The 14,844-nt window shown below is 43.0% G+C and overlaps 4 protein-coding genes across 5 annotated transcripts in view; 3 read left to right on the top strand and 1 right to left on the bottom strand.

The window, feature by feature from the left end:
- Positions 1 to 1,338: 1,338 nt before the first annotated feature.
- Positions 1,339 to 2,800, top strand: LOC122614179 (cilia- and flagella-associated protein 161). The gene is made up of 4 exons (XM_043788699.1): positions 1,339 to 1,535; positions 1,589 to 2,104; positions 2,163 to 2,267; positions 2,322 to 2,800. Exons 1-4 carry the CDS (start codon positions 1,440 to 1,442, stop codon positions 2,529 to 2,531), a joined length of 927 nt encoding a protein of 308 aa, XP_043644634.1. The 5' UTR covers positions 1,339 to 1,439; the 3' UTR covers positions 2,532 to 2,800.
- A 208-nt stretch (positions 2,801 to 3,008) lies between these two features.
- On the top strand, positions 3,009 to 3,788 carry LOC122613485 (trypsin-1). The gene has a single exon (XM_043787685.1). It carries the CDS (start codon positions 3,009 to 3,011, stop codon positions 3,786 to 3,788), a length of 780 nt encoding a protein of 259 aa, XP_043643620.1.
- Positions 3,789 to 4,118: 330 nt separating this feature from the next.
- Positions 4,119 to 5,032, top strand: LOC122615026. The gene has a single exon (XM_043789859.1). It carries the CDS (start codon positions 4,122 to 4,124, stop codon positions 4,929 to 4,931), a length of 810 nt encoding a protein of 269 aa, XP_043645794.1. The 5' UTR covers positions 4,119 to 4,121; the 3' UTR covers positions 4,932 to 5,032.
- A 421-nt stretch (positions 5,033 to 5,453) lies between these two features.
- LOC122615023 (putative polypeptide N-acetylgalactosaminyltransferase 9) overlaps positions 5,454 to 14,844 on the bottom strand; it is a 59,015-nt gene continuing 49,624 nt past the window's right edge. The window contains exons 7-12 of one of the 2 annotated variants that reach the window (XM_043789857.1): positions 13,594 to 13,812; positions 11,589 to 11,731; positions 11,424 to 11,514; positions 10,839 to 10,940; positions 7,456 to 7,563; positions 5,454 to 7,131 (exon numbers count right to left, since the gene is read on the bottom strand). In XM_043789857.1, the coding sequence (XP_043645792.1) occupies positions 6,970 to 7,131; positions 7,456 to 7,563; positions 10,839 to 10,940; positions 11,424 to 11,514; positions 11,589 to 11,731; positions 13,594 to 13,812 (825 nt within the window). In that variant the 3' untranslated portion in view covers positions 5,454 to 6,969. Of the gene's footprint in view, positions 7,132 to 7,455; positions 7,564 to 10,838; positions 10,941 to 11,188; positions 11,300 to 11,423; positions 11,515 to 11,588; positions 11,732 to 13,593; positions 13,813 to 14,844 lie in introns of both variants that reach the window. The other variant, XM_043789855.1, reaches the window with a different exon arrangement.

Raw genomic sequence — 14,844 nt, forward strand, 5'->3', positions numbered from 1 at the left:
AATCATTGAAAAAAAGTCAATTACCATGCAATAATATCTTATCAAAATTATTAAGGCATACAAATTGGTAATACAAAAATATATAATATATAAGTGAGTACTCACTTTTTATTTTAAATAAATAATTAGGTTGACATCACTTTAGAATAAGAGTGTGTGAGTGTTGATAATAAAGAACCACAAATTAAATTCACTGACTGAAGCTCCTGTTTATTATTCCTATATTTATAAAGAGGTTTAATCGGATGAAGGCTTTAAAATACAGTACCTTTTTAATATTTATGGGTTAAATACATTTAAAGGAATTTCAATAATTTATGTCAGCTTAAGCTAGTTAAAAATAAAAACATCAGATTATTTACTAAATCTTATCCACTTCGTATTGAATTAACTTAGGTATTAAAAGGACTATAGATGACGAATGATTAAGCTTTCCATATAAATTTCTAAAAATACACTCCATGTGTCTGCCGATTGACACATATTTTGGTACTAACTATGGTCTGTTCTAACTCTGCCATATGCTCGAGTATCTACCCAATTCCGCAAGTGGGAAAAAACAAGAAATAAATCACAGTCAAGCTGAACGTTGGATGTCTCGATAAGAAGGTGTGCCCTGCAGCGGACGTAAATATGGTCATAAAACTTGGAGCCCCGGCGACAATATCGCATATAGCCCCCAATGCAATCGAGTGGCTAGATAAGAAACGTGCCGCAAATCGGCCGAGCAGCTAGCTCACGTTCACGTGATGGGCACGCCGATCCACCTGGCCAGGTACATTTACCCACCGACAGGTAGATCGGCAAACAGGTACAACCACAACAATCCACCGACATGGGCGATAATGAATAACGAGCACAATTACCGGCGGGCGATGTGCTAAATGTTGATACAAATGGCTTATCTTGTCACCGATATTTGGCATCAGACAACCGGCAGATTTGCTAATGATCGTCTTTCGCTGCAAGATCTCAGACTCCTCGGATTCGTATAGAAATGGACTCAGCAGGAATGGCTGACAGCAAACAGGGCCAATCACCGCTGTTTGAGTTGTCCGAGAGCGGCAAATAGATAACTTGGTGCTTGGAAATGTGTGCCGGTGAAAAATATTGAATCTGTCATTACTCATCCGCCGTGTGTGCTTTGCAGAGCATTTTGAACAGAAGTGGTGCTGATAACATTTGCCGCTAATGCCCAAAAGTAGGTAATGTTTCGAAATGTGGTGAAATTGTGGGATTGAGGGTCTTTTAACAGTGTAGTTTATAAATGTGTCATAAGATCCCATCTTTTCTTTTTTATTATTATTTGTATCTAGTAGCCATTTAATTTTCTTACATTTATAGACCAGATACACTATTCTTGACATCATTTACATCTACAAACTACACGATTCGGGAAAATATAACTACCTTTATTTAGCTACCCTCAACACAACAAAATGCCTTGCAGAGTCGGCGATATGGATTCTATTTCAGCGCGGTTTCAGCCCAGCGTGAGAATTGGCAATTGGGTGGAAGAAAATTGCCTTGAAGAGGTGGGTCATTAAAGATGTTATAGTCCCTAATATTTGTACAACATATTTTGCAGGACAAAATAGTCAACTTTAAGAAACAACGCGATCGCGGCGAACTTTTAGTGGAAAAGGCTCGCACGTTGTATGATAATTTCCACAAGGAGATCGTTTTGGCTGCTCCTAAGCAAACCATTATATTCGGAGCCATTGTGCAACTGATGCCTATTCATATAAACATCAGTGACATGGATACTACCGATCTGAATGCCGCTTTGTCGGTGGTCATCAACGAAAAGGTCGTGCGCAAAAGTCAGTCCATCAATGAAGACTGTGAGTTATCTGTGGCGCCTTCGAAGCGGCCTTGTGTGCGAAACTCCTTCAAAATAGTGAGTGGAGATGGCAGGGATCGCACTGGGGAGAACATCAAGTATGGGCAGCGATTCCAGCTGCAGTGCATGGCTTCGGAACACGATCCCATAGTGCTGTACAGTGGCCCCAAGCGGTGCAATCTGCAGCAGGGTGTCCATGCCACCTATTTGTCCCACAAGAACGGGGAGCTCAATCTCAACTTGGGACTTGTGCATCGCAGTGTAACAAACTTCTATAAGTATATTACTTCATTTTTATGTTCATTAAATTTCTCTTTAGAAATTGACCTGTCCGGACAACGATATACCCTTGGCATACACAAACTGGTTCTGCCGACATGTAGATCCAAAGCAGCGCTTTGAAAGCGAAGGAGAAGATATACCTGTAATTAGTAATTAATATATATATGATAACAATATCAATCATCCATTTCCGCAGAGCAATTCCCCTTTGGTTATCGTACATGCAACCACCAATCGCAACCTAGCTGCCGAAAATGTTTTAATCCAAACCCTGTTTGGCCCCGAGTTTCTGGTGTCCGTGCAAAACTATCGCAATATCTACAGGCACGAGATATGGAAGAACGTGTGGATGATTAGCAACGGCCACCAGACTGGATCAAAGTCTGCAAATTCTACGTCTCACTAATTGAGCTTTGAGGCTTAATAGACCGCCGCAATTATGTGTTATGTGAACTTGATTTTTATGTGGCGGAAATTTAAATTTTGCACATAAACTCTGTCGAGCCGAGCCCCTACTGTTTGGCCTACATAGAAATTGGCACTTGGCAGCTAGATTGGAGAAAAAAAAGTGGGACGGCACTTAAGATTATTGGTTAATGAGCATTGAGGTTCTGCAAACAACTTAATATGTATTCAAATCCTAGAAGTGTTATGAAATAAATTTTAGAAATGCGATGTATTGTATTTGTTTTTGTTTTCGCAGAATTATAATAAAGTGAGTTGACAGCCAATATATCGACCCCCCACCTACGCCCCCACTTGACGGGGTCTCTTCCCATGCAAAAGTGTGCCGTTTGGGCGATAAAACCACTCGAACATAACACCATATCAGTCCTATAAATAGAGAACAACTGAACCACACTCGACACACTCAACCTTTGCCATGTCTTCGGTAAGCAATCCAGTGAAACTATCGATCCTGCTCCTCGCTGTGACTTTTGTTCGCGGTGCTGTGGATGTGGATGTGGCAGAGGAGTCACGCATTATTGGTGGCCAGTTTGCTGCTCCGGGACAATTTCCGCATCAGGTGTCCCTTCAGTTAAATGGACGCCATCACTGCGGCGGTTCCCTAATCTCCGAGACCATGATCGTGACAGCAGCCCACTGCACCAGGGGCCAGAATCCCGGCCAAATGAAGGCCATTGTGGGAACAAACGATTTGAGTGCCGGAAATGGTCAGACTTTCAACATTGCGCAGTTCATCATCCATCCGCAGTACAATCCGCAGAGTCAAGACTTTGATATGTCGCTGATTAGGTTGAGCAGCCCGGTTCCGATGGGAGGAGCTGTACAGACCATTCAACTGGCCGATTCGGATGCCAATTATGCCGCGGATACGATGGCAATGATCAGCGGATTCGGCGCCATCAATCAGAACTTGCAGCTGCCCAACCGTTTGAAGTTCGCCCAGGTGCAATTGTGGAGCCGTGACTACTGCAATTCCCAAAACATTCCCGGCCTCACCGATCGCATGGTGTGTGCAGGACATCCCAGTGGCCAAGTCAGCTCCTGCCAGGGAGACTCTGGTGGCCCGCTGACCGTCGATGGCAAGCTCTTCGGTGTGGTGTCATGGGGATTCGGTTGCGGAGCCAAGGGACGCCCGGCCATGTACACCTACGTGGGTGCTCTCAGATCCTGGATCAAACACAATGCCAATGTGTAAATGGAACATGACTTTGTCACAGAAATAAAACCGCTTTGCAAATTTATATAGTTTGAATTACATTTAAAGAAGATTTATTATATTTGTTTCACCAACATAATATTGCTCACGAACTATTATTCAAGATAAGGGATTTTTTGTTTCATGCCCAAACAATACATTCAAATATTTGATAAGCAATGGGAAAAAGCACAACTTTTAGCTTGTAGCATAAGAGATGTGCTTCGTATTCTCTGAGATTATTCTGTTAGTCTCCCTCTCTTAGCATTCGAGGAAATATATAAAAAACCAATTCAACGCTCGCCGCAACTCAGTTTGGCATAGAACCGCGCCATGGAGAGTCCAAAAGCCGAAAATACCAGCGCCGATGACGCAATTTCTCCGACTGATTCCTCGCCGGCGTTGAATGTGTTGTGCGCCATATGCAACGAGTTCTTTCGCGCCAGTGACAACGTTTGCTACACTAATAGGTGCGGTCATGTTTTCCACTCCACCTGCCTGACCCGCTGGCTCAAGGAATCGCGCTCCTGCCCACAATGCCGGACCCCCCATGGGGATCATCCTTTACCCAGACTCTATCTGAACTTCACAGAAGTCGGTGCGGCGTGCGATGATTCACCCATCGAAGAGAAGTTCTACACAATGGATACGCACTTCGAGTGGAGGCCCATGAGACTGGGTGAGGATGAGGAGAGCAGTTCGGAGCTCTCGCATCTGCCGCCCGACGAAGCCGTTGAATGTGGATACGATGATGCGGGGAATCCCGCTTATGTGGCACGAGCCTACTACGGTAACGATCGATTGCCGGCCCACTACGTGCCACGGAAGAAGGTTGCCTATGCCGGGTGGGACGGAAAGGCATTCCCTCTAACCGATGGAGTAGAGTTGCTGGTGCTGAAAGATTGCGAGCCCAAGTGGGTGGACGGCTCGAATGGCTCATATCCGCTGGGTGCGCTGGACACTGGCTATTCGCATTGGGGCGAAGTCACCTACACGGGACGCGCTATGTACAAAGGAGATATGCGGCTTGGTAAGGTGCACCCCTCCTATAATAAAATGTTTATTCCACATAAGGGAAAGGAGGTTGACGCTTTAAGGTACCAGGTGCTGGTGCTCACTCCACGTGAGCCCGATCAACAATGATACTGAAACAGTGATAAGAAACCGGCTTACAAACAAATACCTCATATATTCCTGATTAAGCTCTTAATAATGTAGTATATCATTTTAATACATGTAGGTAAATAAATAGGTCGTAATGAACATACAAGATTTTAAAATTTATTTATCTATTGTATTATTTAATTTGAAAAACTAAGTTACAGGAGGGGCTATCTCTATATTTTACTTACAGTAGTGCGTGTAAAATAGTGTCAAATAGAATTTTTACATGGGCAAAGAAAAGCCTTCCTCTAGGTGGCGCTTAGTTCTGCAAATGACCCATAGATGGCCACAGCATATCAAAAGTTTCTTTACTTTCCTTTTTCCTTTGTAATAAGTAATTTCAATCCATTTTAAGTAGGTTCAACAAAGTATGAGTTGGATCAAATTTAACAATGTTAAATAGTTGAATTTGTTAAATGTTGGTATAGACCCTATTTTCAGGTCTCTCAGGACAAAACTATAAGTCCGATGTAATTCCCAAAACAACGTAATGCAAACACATTTTCAATTTACATATTTATTTGTAACTGTATCTGATTCCTTGCACAATATTTGCGTTTTACTACACATTTACTACGCGCTTAGTTAACTATTGTAAGTTTAGTTTAAAAAAGATTATCGACCACTTCCTATGGCTTTTGGTTTCGTACGTAAAATGTAAATGCCGCCTACAATGAAGCTCGCTGGCTGGAATAAAACATAGCAAATGAAAAACAATGCGCAACTGTTGGCTATCGTATGGATACTTGTATAATATGTACGTTTTAGTCTTGAATAAAACAGTATTTAATCATAGTTATGTACACATTCTGCAGGATGCGATATGAAATTGTATAGTATAGTATATACACAGTCGCTGTGATTGTGACCTAGCCTAAAATTCTACAAGAGTTCGATGAACGGTTACAATAGCATACATATGTGTAAGAATGCGTCCGTAATAAATAGAAGGCACTATGCACATTTGCATTAAGGTCTAACTACTAGGGCCTAACGCTATATATTATATATATCTTGTGTGATATCGGTAGATTGGAAACTGATATATGTATAGTAAGTACTACAAGCTGGCTTTGTCCAACAAATAGGATATGTTGTCGTTTTGAGAATCCAACGAAAGGAAATGCAACGGATTTGGATTTTCAAAGAGAACACAAAAGTTACCCGAAATCTAAAGATCTAAACGTAATTTGGCAACGCTCCTCGTCTAAAAATTAGGCAACACAAGACTGTTTCTAAATCGTACGAAAATAAATAAAATCAAAATTTTGGTTCGCCCTTTCAAGGGATATACAAAAAGATAGGTATGCATAAGAATTCATATAAACGGGAATGCTCGGGGTCTCAGGCGAAACAAAGTCTATCACCAAATGCTTTCCAACTCAGACTTAGCCTACGGCTTACCAGCTAAAACATATATTTGGAATGAGGCTTTCGCAGAGCCATTTGATGACATTTGTAAAATTCATAAATAATTCGGACACAGAGTCAAGGTTCACACTTTCCATAAATTGTGCTAAATGTTTACAAATTTAAATGCATAAATTGCGCTACGACTTCGCTTTGTTGGCCAGCACAGCACAGTCCTTGGCCGGGCTCCATTAACCTAATCCTAAGTGCTGAGACTTAGGGCTAGAAATCTTATCAACTTATCAACTTATAGCTACTGTACAGCAGTCGTTCCTTTTTCAGTGTCGGTTTGTCTAGTCTGTGGATGTGTGGTACTTAGGGCTAAGTAAGGTCTACTCTGTTGTTTGGAAACATATAAATTTGTATAATATATAGATAGCATGGCAAGTGATGCTGCTGCTACTGCTGCTGATGCTGCTGCCATCCGATCGTCCCTCTCTCCCTCACTCCCTATTGCACATGCCTCGGGGGAATCGAACTACTCCAACTCCTGTCGCCACTTCATGTCCTGCCTCCGTTTCCTCCCCTCGTCCTGCTGCTATGCATGTGGTTGTTGGTGTCGCCGCGAAGTGGGCAACAGGAGGTTGCCCCTCGCATAGAAGTAGCCTCACAACTTGGAGCTGTCGTAGTTCTCGAGGGTCCACTGCTGGCGACTGAGGCTCTGGTTGCACTCCTCCATCAGCAGCTTGTCCTTGCTCTCGCTGATGGCCAGACACTTGCCGGAGGTGCCGTGGTGCAGCTGCTTCGTGTTCTCGCGGTAGGTCCAGAACTAAAAGTAAAGGATTCGATTAAAGGACTACTTAAACATGAGTTGGGCACAAATACTCTACATTCCTTATGCTCTATGATAATCTTCTTTGTTTTATAGAATCATACAACCATGATATTTATTCTTGTATTCATATGATTTTTATAACCTAAATGAACACTTTAGATGACTTTGCAAAGGAAATGACTTTAAGTTCGCATTTAACTACTTAAGTTATCATCGTCGACATACTCAAATGTGAAACATCACTCATGAACATGAAATACATTTTAAGGGAATATTTTCATAGTACCTCCTACCTCTGTACATATTTTATGCACTCACCTGATTTCCTTTGCCCCCGTGGCAGCCGAAAAGCGTGACATCCTTGCCGGCATAATCGAGACAGGAGTCGTCGCGACGGATTTCGCCCGCCTTGCTGAGCATCCAGTACTGGGAAAATTGGGGGTAAAGCACATTAATATAAATTGTAATGGCGGGAATGCGTTTGCCAGTTGCCAAAAGTTTTTCCAGGGCTACAAGCGCACAACTTATTACACACTAATGTTTTATTCAATTAAATGCCGAAAAGCAGATCCGCCTGTGACTGTGCTTGAGTTCGAGTGTATACATATATATCCTATCCAGTGTTTGTGTGTGTGTGTGTGAGTAAGAGTGGGCGTGGCTGTGTGTGTGAGTCTGGGTTTTGTCTGAAACTCACTGGCCATGATTATTTATAATTTAAAACACGTTGCCAATGCCAGATGGCCTGAGCTCGGTTCAGATTCTGCTGGTGACTGGAATTGCCTTTGTTTGCCCTGCTCCTGCTCCCTGCCACGCCCCCTGATCCGGCCCGCGCCCCTCTGTTACAGTGAGGTCGTGACCAGCCGCCATTTTGTGTTACCATTTCCGTTTCCGCACCGCCTGCCCGGAAGGACCCCCAACAACATTTTGTTTATAATGATGCCAGGAGTGGAATAATGATGAGATTGGTCAGCGCAGAGGAGGCCCGCAGGTTTTGTGCCATGAATAATTACTGTTATTGTATGGCCGTTCAATTAGGGCAGTTTTGAGGAGCATTCGTTAAAAACTGCCTGATACTACGGCAAATTTGTATTGCAAAAATGGGATTCTTTGCTAGAAAATAAGTGTGATCACTGTTTGATCCTTTTGAATTGTATTTGACCAACTTAAGACCTTTGTTTTTTACACTAATTTGTCATTGATCTATTTTTCTGTCTCTAAAAAGCTTTTTAGGCCTTGCAGTTATGCCGCGTATAATCGGAATATCCAGCCTAGTGCACACTTTCACTGGCTGGCCAAGGACTTTCCCTTTGCCGTTCGTGTTCATCCTCGCTTATTGTTTAGACTTACAACCCCCCACCTCCCTCCACCCGCGATGCCATCGTCCTTGGCGGTCTCAATTTGCATTTCTTTTATCAGCGATTTCTCTTTTCCCCCGCTATTGTTTTGCGTTTTCGCTGTGTGTGAGCGCGAGATGCGTTTTTAATTACGTTTTTTTCATTTATCACTACACAGTTTTTATCTAGTGCGCTTTTTCTCCATTCAGCTCCACGCTTTGTCCACCCCCCGGAAAAAAAATGTGTTTGCGGGCTGCTGAAAAATATTTTTGCTAGCCTAGACGCGTTTTTCTTCCGCGTGAGCGAAATACTTTCATTATGTGGACAGTACAACCGACGCCACGTTTTGCCACCCTTATCCTTTATTATTTTTTTTTTTTGCGCATATCCTTTGACGTGGTAGTCAAAAGCGTTTTATTTTCCCCTTTACCCATTTGGCTGAATTCGCTTGCTAAATTTTACGATGTGCGAAATTAAAATTTGCGTGCAGGGGAGCGAAAATGTCCACGTTTTTGCTGGCAAATGTTGATTATTTTAACCGCATTTCCGAGTGCATACAAACATTTGGCGAAATCTTTTTCGTAATTTCCCCCCTTTAAATGAGGCTTTCACTTTGCTACATTTGTGTGTTTCCGTGCAAAAGGGCGAGAGCTTGGGGCTGGGGCTTTGGGCTTTGGGCAGTGGGCGTGGCAGTTGTCTGTCTGGGGCGATTTTAGGGCAGGCGGAACGAGGTCAACACGTTTCCCCCACTTTAAATGTTGAATATACAATACTCGCACACACCCGCCGCGTATCTGTGTGAGCGTAAAAGTATCTCAACTCGTATTTAGTACCTCGCACAGGTAATTCGGAAGGATATGCTGTGTCCGTGTACGTTAGACAAAGTTTTAGGATAGTTAACTATATGCATGGAATTATATTTTATTTTTATACCACAAAAGTGATTAACTGGCAAATTAGCTTAGCCACACTAGCTCATTGAGCAGTGGAAAGGGTATCCGGAAGGCATGACCTTTTGGAATGGCATTCCTTCCAGTTTTGGTGTCAGTTCGTGTGACTGTGAAGGGTTCTATTGTTGCAGTTCATTTGTGTGCTATTGTGTTGTTTGTCTCTTCGCTGTAGTTCAAAATACTTGTAGTAAGTAAGCTTTTTTGTAGTTCGCCGATTGTAAATGTGTCCTTTTTTTCAGGCTGAATGCGTAATAAACGGAAAAGCTGAAGCTGAAGCCAATGCCATGTAAATGATTTATCATTTGGCATTATATTTATGATTGTGTTTTAATTAATTTCTGTGACATGGCATAAATCGACCGAAGTACCCAGATATATGCAACTCTTTGTTTTTATGCAAGTATTGGTTTGAGCGTGTGTGTGTGTGTTGTATTTGCGCTTGTATGCATCCTGTAAAACTGTTAAATTGTCAACGCAATTCCAGTTGGCAACTTTTATTGACAAATACTTTCACTTATGCTAGGCAAATAAATTGAATATGACTTGTTTGCCGGAGAGCAATAAATCAAAAATATTTATGTACTCTACAGATATTTGTTATTGTAGCCACAAACTCCGTCAGAATTAGTGCTCAAAACCGCAGGACATTCACAAGGGTAGAATTTAACAACGGCAAAAATATTATTGTTGTCAGTTTTTCGTAAGGAGGGATCCACTTTGAAAACCATTACTTAAGGAAAAGGACTTCCCAAGAGGCACCAAAAATCAAAACTAAAATACGGGAACAACTTTTCGAACAAAGGGAAAGAAATTAGTCGAAGAATTTAGAAAATTGTGTTGGGAAAGTTTTAATGAGCTGAGTTGGGAATTAAAGAAAAACGTGAAGCTAACTTAAGGGAAAAGGTGCTAACAGAAAATATAAACTATTTTTACTGGTTAAAATTGAATTTTTAAATTGTGAAGTAAGCTTGTCATTTGTCATGCTTCGGAAGATTGTGATTCAGAAGTTGTAAATATAATGTTATTAGGAGTTACTTCTATTTTGAATAAAAGATGATAATGATAATTATAATAGTCTAACTGGATCCATTCACAACCTGAACCTTTTGTAATTTGGTTAAGCGATGATGATGTTATGTGATATGACTTGTAGTAGTTTTTCTAGTGTGGGATTGGGTTTGGATATAGGTTAGGGTTAATCAAGCAAGCGGAAAATAAGCAAAAAGATACCAGTACTTCGAAAGAAAGAGCGAAAAGCGTTAAGTTAAAGAAGGAAAGGAGAAATAGTTCCGCAGCAGAACACCGATTGGAAAATGATTCCATAAAGCAACGAGATCGAGAAATCGGGAATCAGGGACTCTGAATCGCCGCCTCCTCCTTTTCTGAGTTCTGAGGATGTGGACATGGAGGTGGATACCTGATTTCCTCCTTGGCCATGGCACTCATAAATGGAAACCGGCGTTTCCTCTTCGGATTTCTCTTTTGCATCCAGACACATGCCGTGCAGCATATTGGCGATCTGTAAATTAAGTGCACTATATAGCGGAGCTGACAACTTTCAAAAAAATTTGCGACATTAGGGGGGAAGTAAAACCCAATCGCCCAAAAGAGAGTTTAGTTTGGGTTCACATGTTCTTAGTACATAGTAGTTTCGAAAGAGCGGAAAGTGAGAAAAGTGAGCTCCTTGTTCCTGGCGCGGATTTCTTGAGGCTGGACGGAGTTTGTGGCGGTCGCAGTGCTGCCGAGAGCCGAGATGGGCCAACAAACCTGGTTTCCACCCTGCCGATGGCAGGGATACGTGCCCACGGCCTTCTTCTGGTGCTTCTTGCCAGCCGGTGCGTCCAAGCAGGTGCGACCGCCATAACCTAGGTTTCTTATCTGTGGATTGGATGTGGTGTTTACGGGTTGTCGTTTGTTCGGATTGGTATTAAGTTGGGGGGTGTTTAGTTGGGCCAAGGGATTGGGTAAGGGTTAAGCAACGTATGCAACTCGGGGCACTTACCTCTCCATGGGCCACCGAATCGCCGGGAATGAAGAGCTCGGGATAGATGTTGTCCAGATACCACTTGAAGCTCTTGCACTTGAGATCGTTACTGGTTTAGTTTGTTAATATAATGGAGGATCAGCATTAAACAAATAAGAATAGATATAAGAATGTGGTAATTACCGGAGCTTCCTGCGATCGCTGACATCGCCCCAGTCGCCCTTGTCGTTGCCGATGCGGTGGTAGTAGTACTGCGAGTACTCGTCCATCCAAACCTCGGCCAACCGCACGGAGTTCTTCTTCAGCACATTCACGCCAGAACGCCACTGCAATTAAGGTGCAAAACAGGACCAGTATGGCCATGAGTGGGTGGTTAATGGTGGTCAAGGGTGGTCGAGGGTGGTCGAGGGGTGGCAGGGCGCAATCAATGGGCGGCTGCCGGTGTGGCAGGAGTCAATGGAAATATTTGGTCAGCAAACAGAGTCGCTCGAATGGAGGAGTTGCAGGGGGAACCGACGGTGTGGACAACAAAGCCTAATTACCTGAATGAGTAGCTTTTGCTTAGTGGCATTAGGTGGCTCCAGTGGCTCCACTGGCAGCCGGTTCTCAGCCCTTTTGCGGTTTTGTCCTGCTTTTGGCCAGTTGGCCAACTGGCCATCTGTCTTGGCCCCTCCCTTTGTGTCTTTTCCGCCCTTTGTCCCAGTATGCGAACAATGTCGCCCCCCGTTGTGTATCTTGTGTATCTTCGTGTTCGTGTGTCCACTGTACAGGTGTCTGTGCTTGTGCATTGCCGCATTCTCGATGGCACCAGGAAAGTACTTGGCCCAGAGGGGAAGTGTTCTGACATTTATTGAAAACGCTGCCTGGTCCTAGCCGTAAATTGTGAGGGGCTCTGGAATCACCAGCTTTGCGATAAATACAATGATCTCTGGCGATTCCTTTGAGTCTGCAGCATCTATGAATCTGTTTGCTACAGGTGCACAATTCTATTGAACTGTTCTGCATTGTTTGTAATTGTTCTTTGAGTGAGTTTAATTATTGTAATGCGGCGGAAAATTGGGCTACATATGGAGTTTGGTGGGGCGAATTTATCTCTTTGATTTGTTACTATGTTTTATGAAATTTCAATTCTATTGTTTCTGTGCGTAATTAAGTGCTGTGCTATTTAATTGCATTTCGCAACCCGGTAATTTAAATCTGAAATTCGCTACTACAAACTAACTCTTCTGAAAATTGTATTTAAAAAATATACACAAATAATGTGTGCCATTAGATTAGCCATTGTTAAATAAATATTTGGCATTAATTTGATAAATATTTCAGTATTAAATTGGGCAATTATATAAATTTGCTTCACTGTTGTCTCCGCTTTTAAATGTCAAATACCTAATGTTCTCTGCAGAACATTTCTAGGAAGACTGAGCCTCTTTTTCTTGGCATATCTTCACTGGTGATTATCGAGACGCAACCAACTCCGCTGGGAATTGGCAGGTGCCCAGTTGGTTAGTTTCACTTCAGGGATATTCAGGCTTTTGTATGTGCTACGCCACTGACATCAAAACAGTTGCCAAACTTTTGTCAAGCGTAAACCGTTGATAATTGAAGCTGCTCCAAAAAGTGGGGATCCGGGGGAATAATGGATGCTTGTGGTTGGGGAACGGGAACGGGGCTTTTTGGAGCGGGTGAACTCGACAAATACACACACTCACTCATGCACACACACATAGACAAACAAACACCATCACAATCACTAGATAACATGCTGCAAGGACAGCCGCAATGCATGTCCATGTCAGTGAGTGTGTGTGCGTGTGTGCGCGTGAGTGTGAGTGTGCGAGAGTCCTTGTGAGTCCATGTCTGTGCCATGTGTGCCATGTTGCTGCTCTGCGGCTGCCATTCGACAGAAAGGAGAAGCGGCGGGGGTGGCGGGGCTGCCAGGATTGGGCTACTGTTTACCAAACACGAGGATCTGGACCGGATTGGTAACTGGTCCTGAGGCTGCCCACTCATGTGGGCCAGGAGTTTTAAATTCCAGCAGCCCCACTGCCATTCCTTAATGAGCAGTGGGCTCTGTCTATCGGAATTGGTTTTGTGCCAGTCCATATGCCAGTATGTCCGTATGTCTGTTCGCAATGATTTGCCATTTTCTGTTCGGGTTTCTTTTCAATAATTGATCGATGGCACTTACCTTGTAGGGCGAACGTTTCCGGAATATGTGACCCACGTGCGAACAGGGCACAATCTCCAGGGTGCCGCCGCACATCCAGGTCTTGAAGGACAGCTCCAAATTCTCGCCGCCCCAGATATCAAATCCGGAGTCATAGGTGCCCAGTCGATCGAAGAACTCCCTGTCGATGGAGAAAAGTCCGCCGGCCATTGTGGGTGAGTAGACGGGTTCGGCAGTGCTCTGGAAAATATGAGGCAGAAAAAACGAGAGGTAAGAGCAATTTCATTTGGCTAATTGATACTCGCCAGCACTGAGCCAGAGATAAACACTGAGGAGCATGTGCCACAAGTGGCATACCACCTGAGCAAACTTTTCGCAGTCAGCCCAACGCCCAACGTTTTCCACCCACCTTTTTTGGGCAGCAGAAAGTTTTCTTTCGCACCCAGCTTCAGGTTTTTTTTTGGTTACTTTCAACAGCTTGCCACAAAATACTTGAGGCTACGTTTTATTTAGTACAACATTTTCATTGCTCCCCCGCCTCTCTTTCTATCTGCTAAGGGCTATCTCTTTCACACTTTTCATCTGCTTTCACAATGGAGAATTTGGTTGTAATTGAATATTCGGTCTGGGGCCCAGGATTTCGCTGCTGGTAGCATTTAATTGGAGAATTTCATTCTATTCTCGAGTGCAATTTAATACCTTTGCTTTTGCCTGAATTTGTACGAGTAGTTTTGCTGGCTGTGCTGTGCTGTGTTTGCACTTTCCTGGGTGCCAGCAAGCAGCTGTTATAAAATAATTAAAAATAAATAAAGTTTTGCACTGGTATTTATTTTGTTTTGCTCATTTGTGTGCAGTGGAAAATAAATTCCAGGCTAAATAATTCAGAAAGTTGTAATAACACGTTATTCTCTACTGAAACCTGATGGCCAAGCACTCTTCTCGCCACTCCCCACATTTTGTAGTGTCTTTTGTTTGGCTTAGTGCTCCTCCATTGAGGTTTTGCATAAGAGATTCCCACTTGGTTGTAGTTGTTTAAATAAATTTGGACCATCAAGTTTTGCAGTCAGCGTTGGCATTGTCTCGTAATTGTTAATGAATTATCCGGGAATGAGCATTTTTATTCATTGCATATATTTATTGTGATTGCATTCCAGTTAATGGATTGCTCTCCGGGGAGACATCATAATAATTTTCGTTATTACGAAACAACGCGAAATACGCGACAGAGTTTGCCGTCAGTATTGCAATAATTATTGCGTATACGCAACGTGG

The sequence above is a fragment of the Drosophila teissieri genome, chromosome 2R (genome assembly GCF_016746235.2).
Source record: "Drosophila teissieri strain GT53w chromosome 2R, Prin_Dtei_1.1, whole genome shotgun sequence".
Classification (NCBI taxonomy): domain Eukaryota; kingdom Metazoa; phylum Arthropoda; class Insecta; order Diptera; family Drosophilidae; genus Drosophila; species Drosophila teissieri.

Coding starts and splice junctions, on each gene's coding strand:
- LOC122614179 (XM_043788699.1), top strand. CDS start 1,440: ATGCCTTGCAGAGTCGGCGATATGGATTCTATTTCAGCGCGGTTTCAG. Junction 1,536..1,588: donor AAGAAAATTGCCTTGAAGAG/GTGGGTCATTAA, acceptor CATATTTTGCAG/GACAAAATAGTCAACTTTAA. Junction 2,105..2,162: donor TGGGACTTGTGCATCGCAGT/GTAACAAACTTC, acceptor ATTTCTCTTTAG/AAATTGACCTGTCCGGACAA.
- LOC122613485 (XM_043787685.1), top strand. CDS start 3,009: ATGTCTTCGGTAAGCAATCCAGTGAAACTATCGATCCTGCTCCTCGCT.
- LOC122615026 (XM_043789859.1), top strand. CDS start 4,122: ATGGAGAGTCCAAAAGCCGAAAATACCAGCGCCGATGACGCAATTTCT.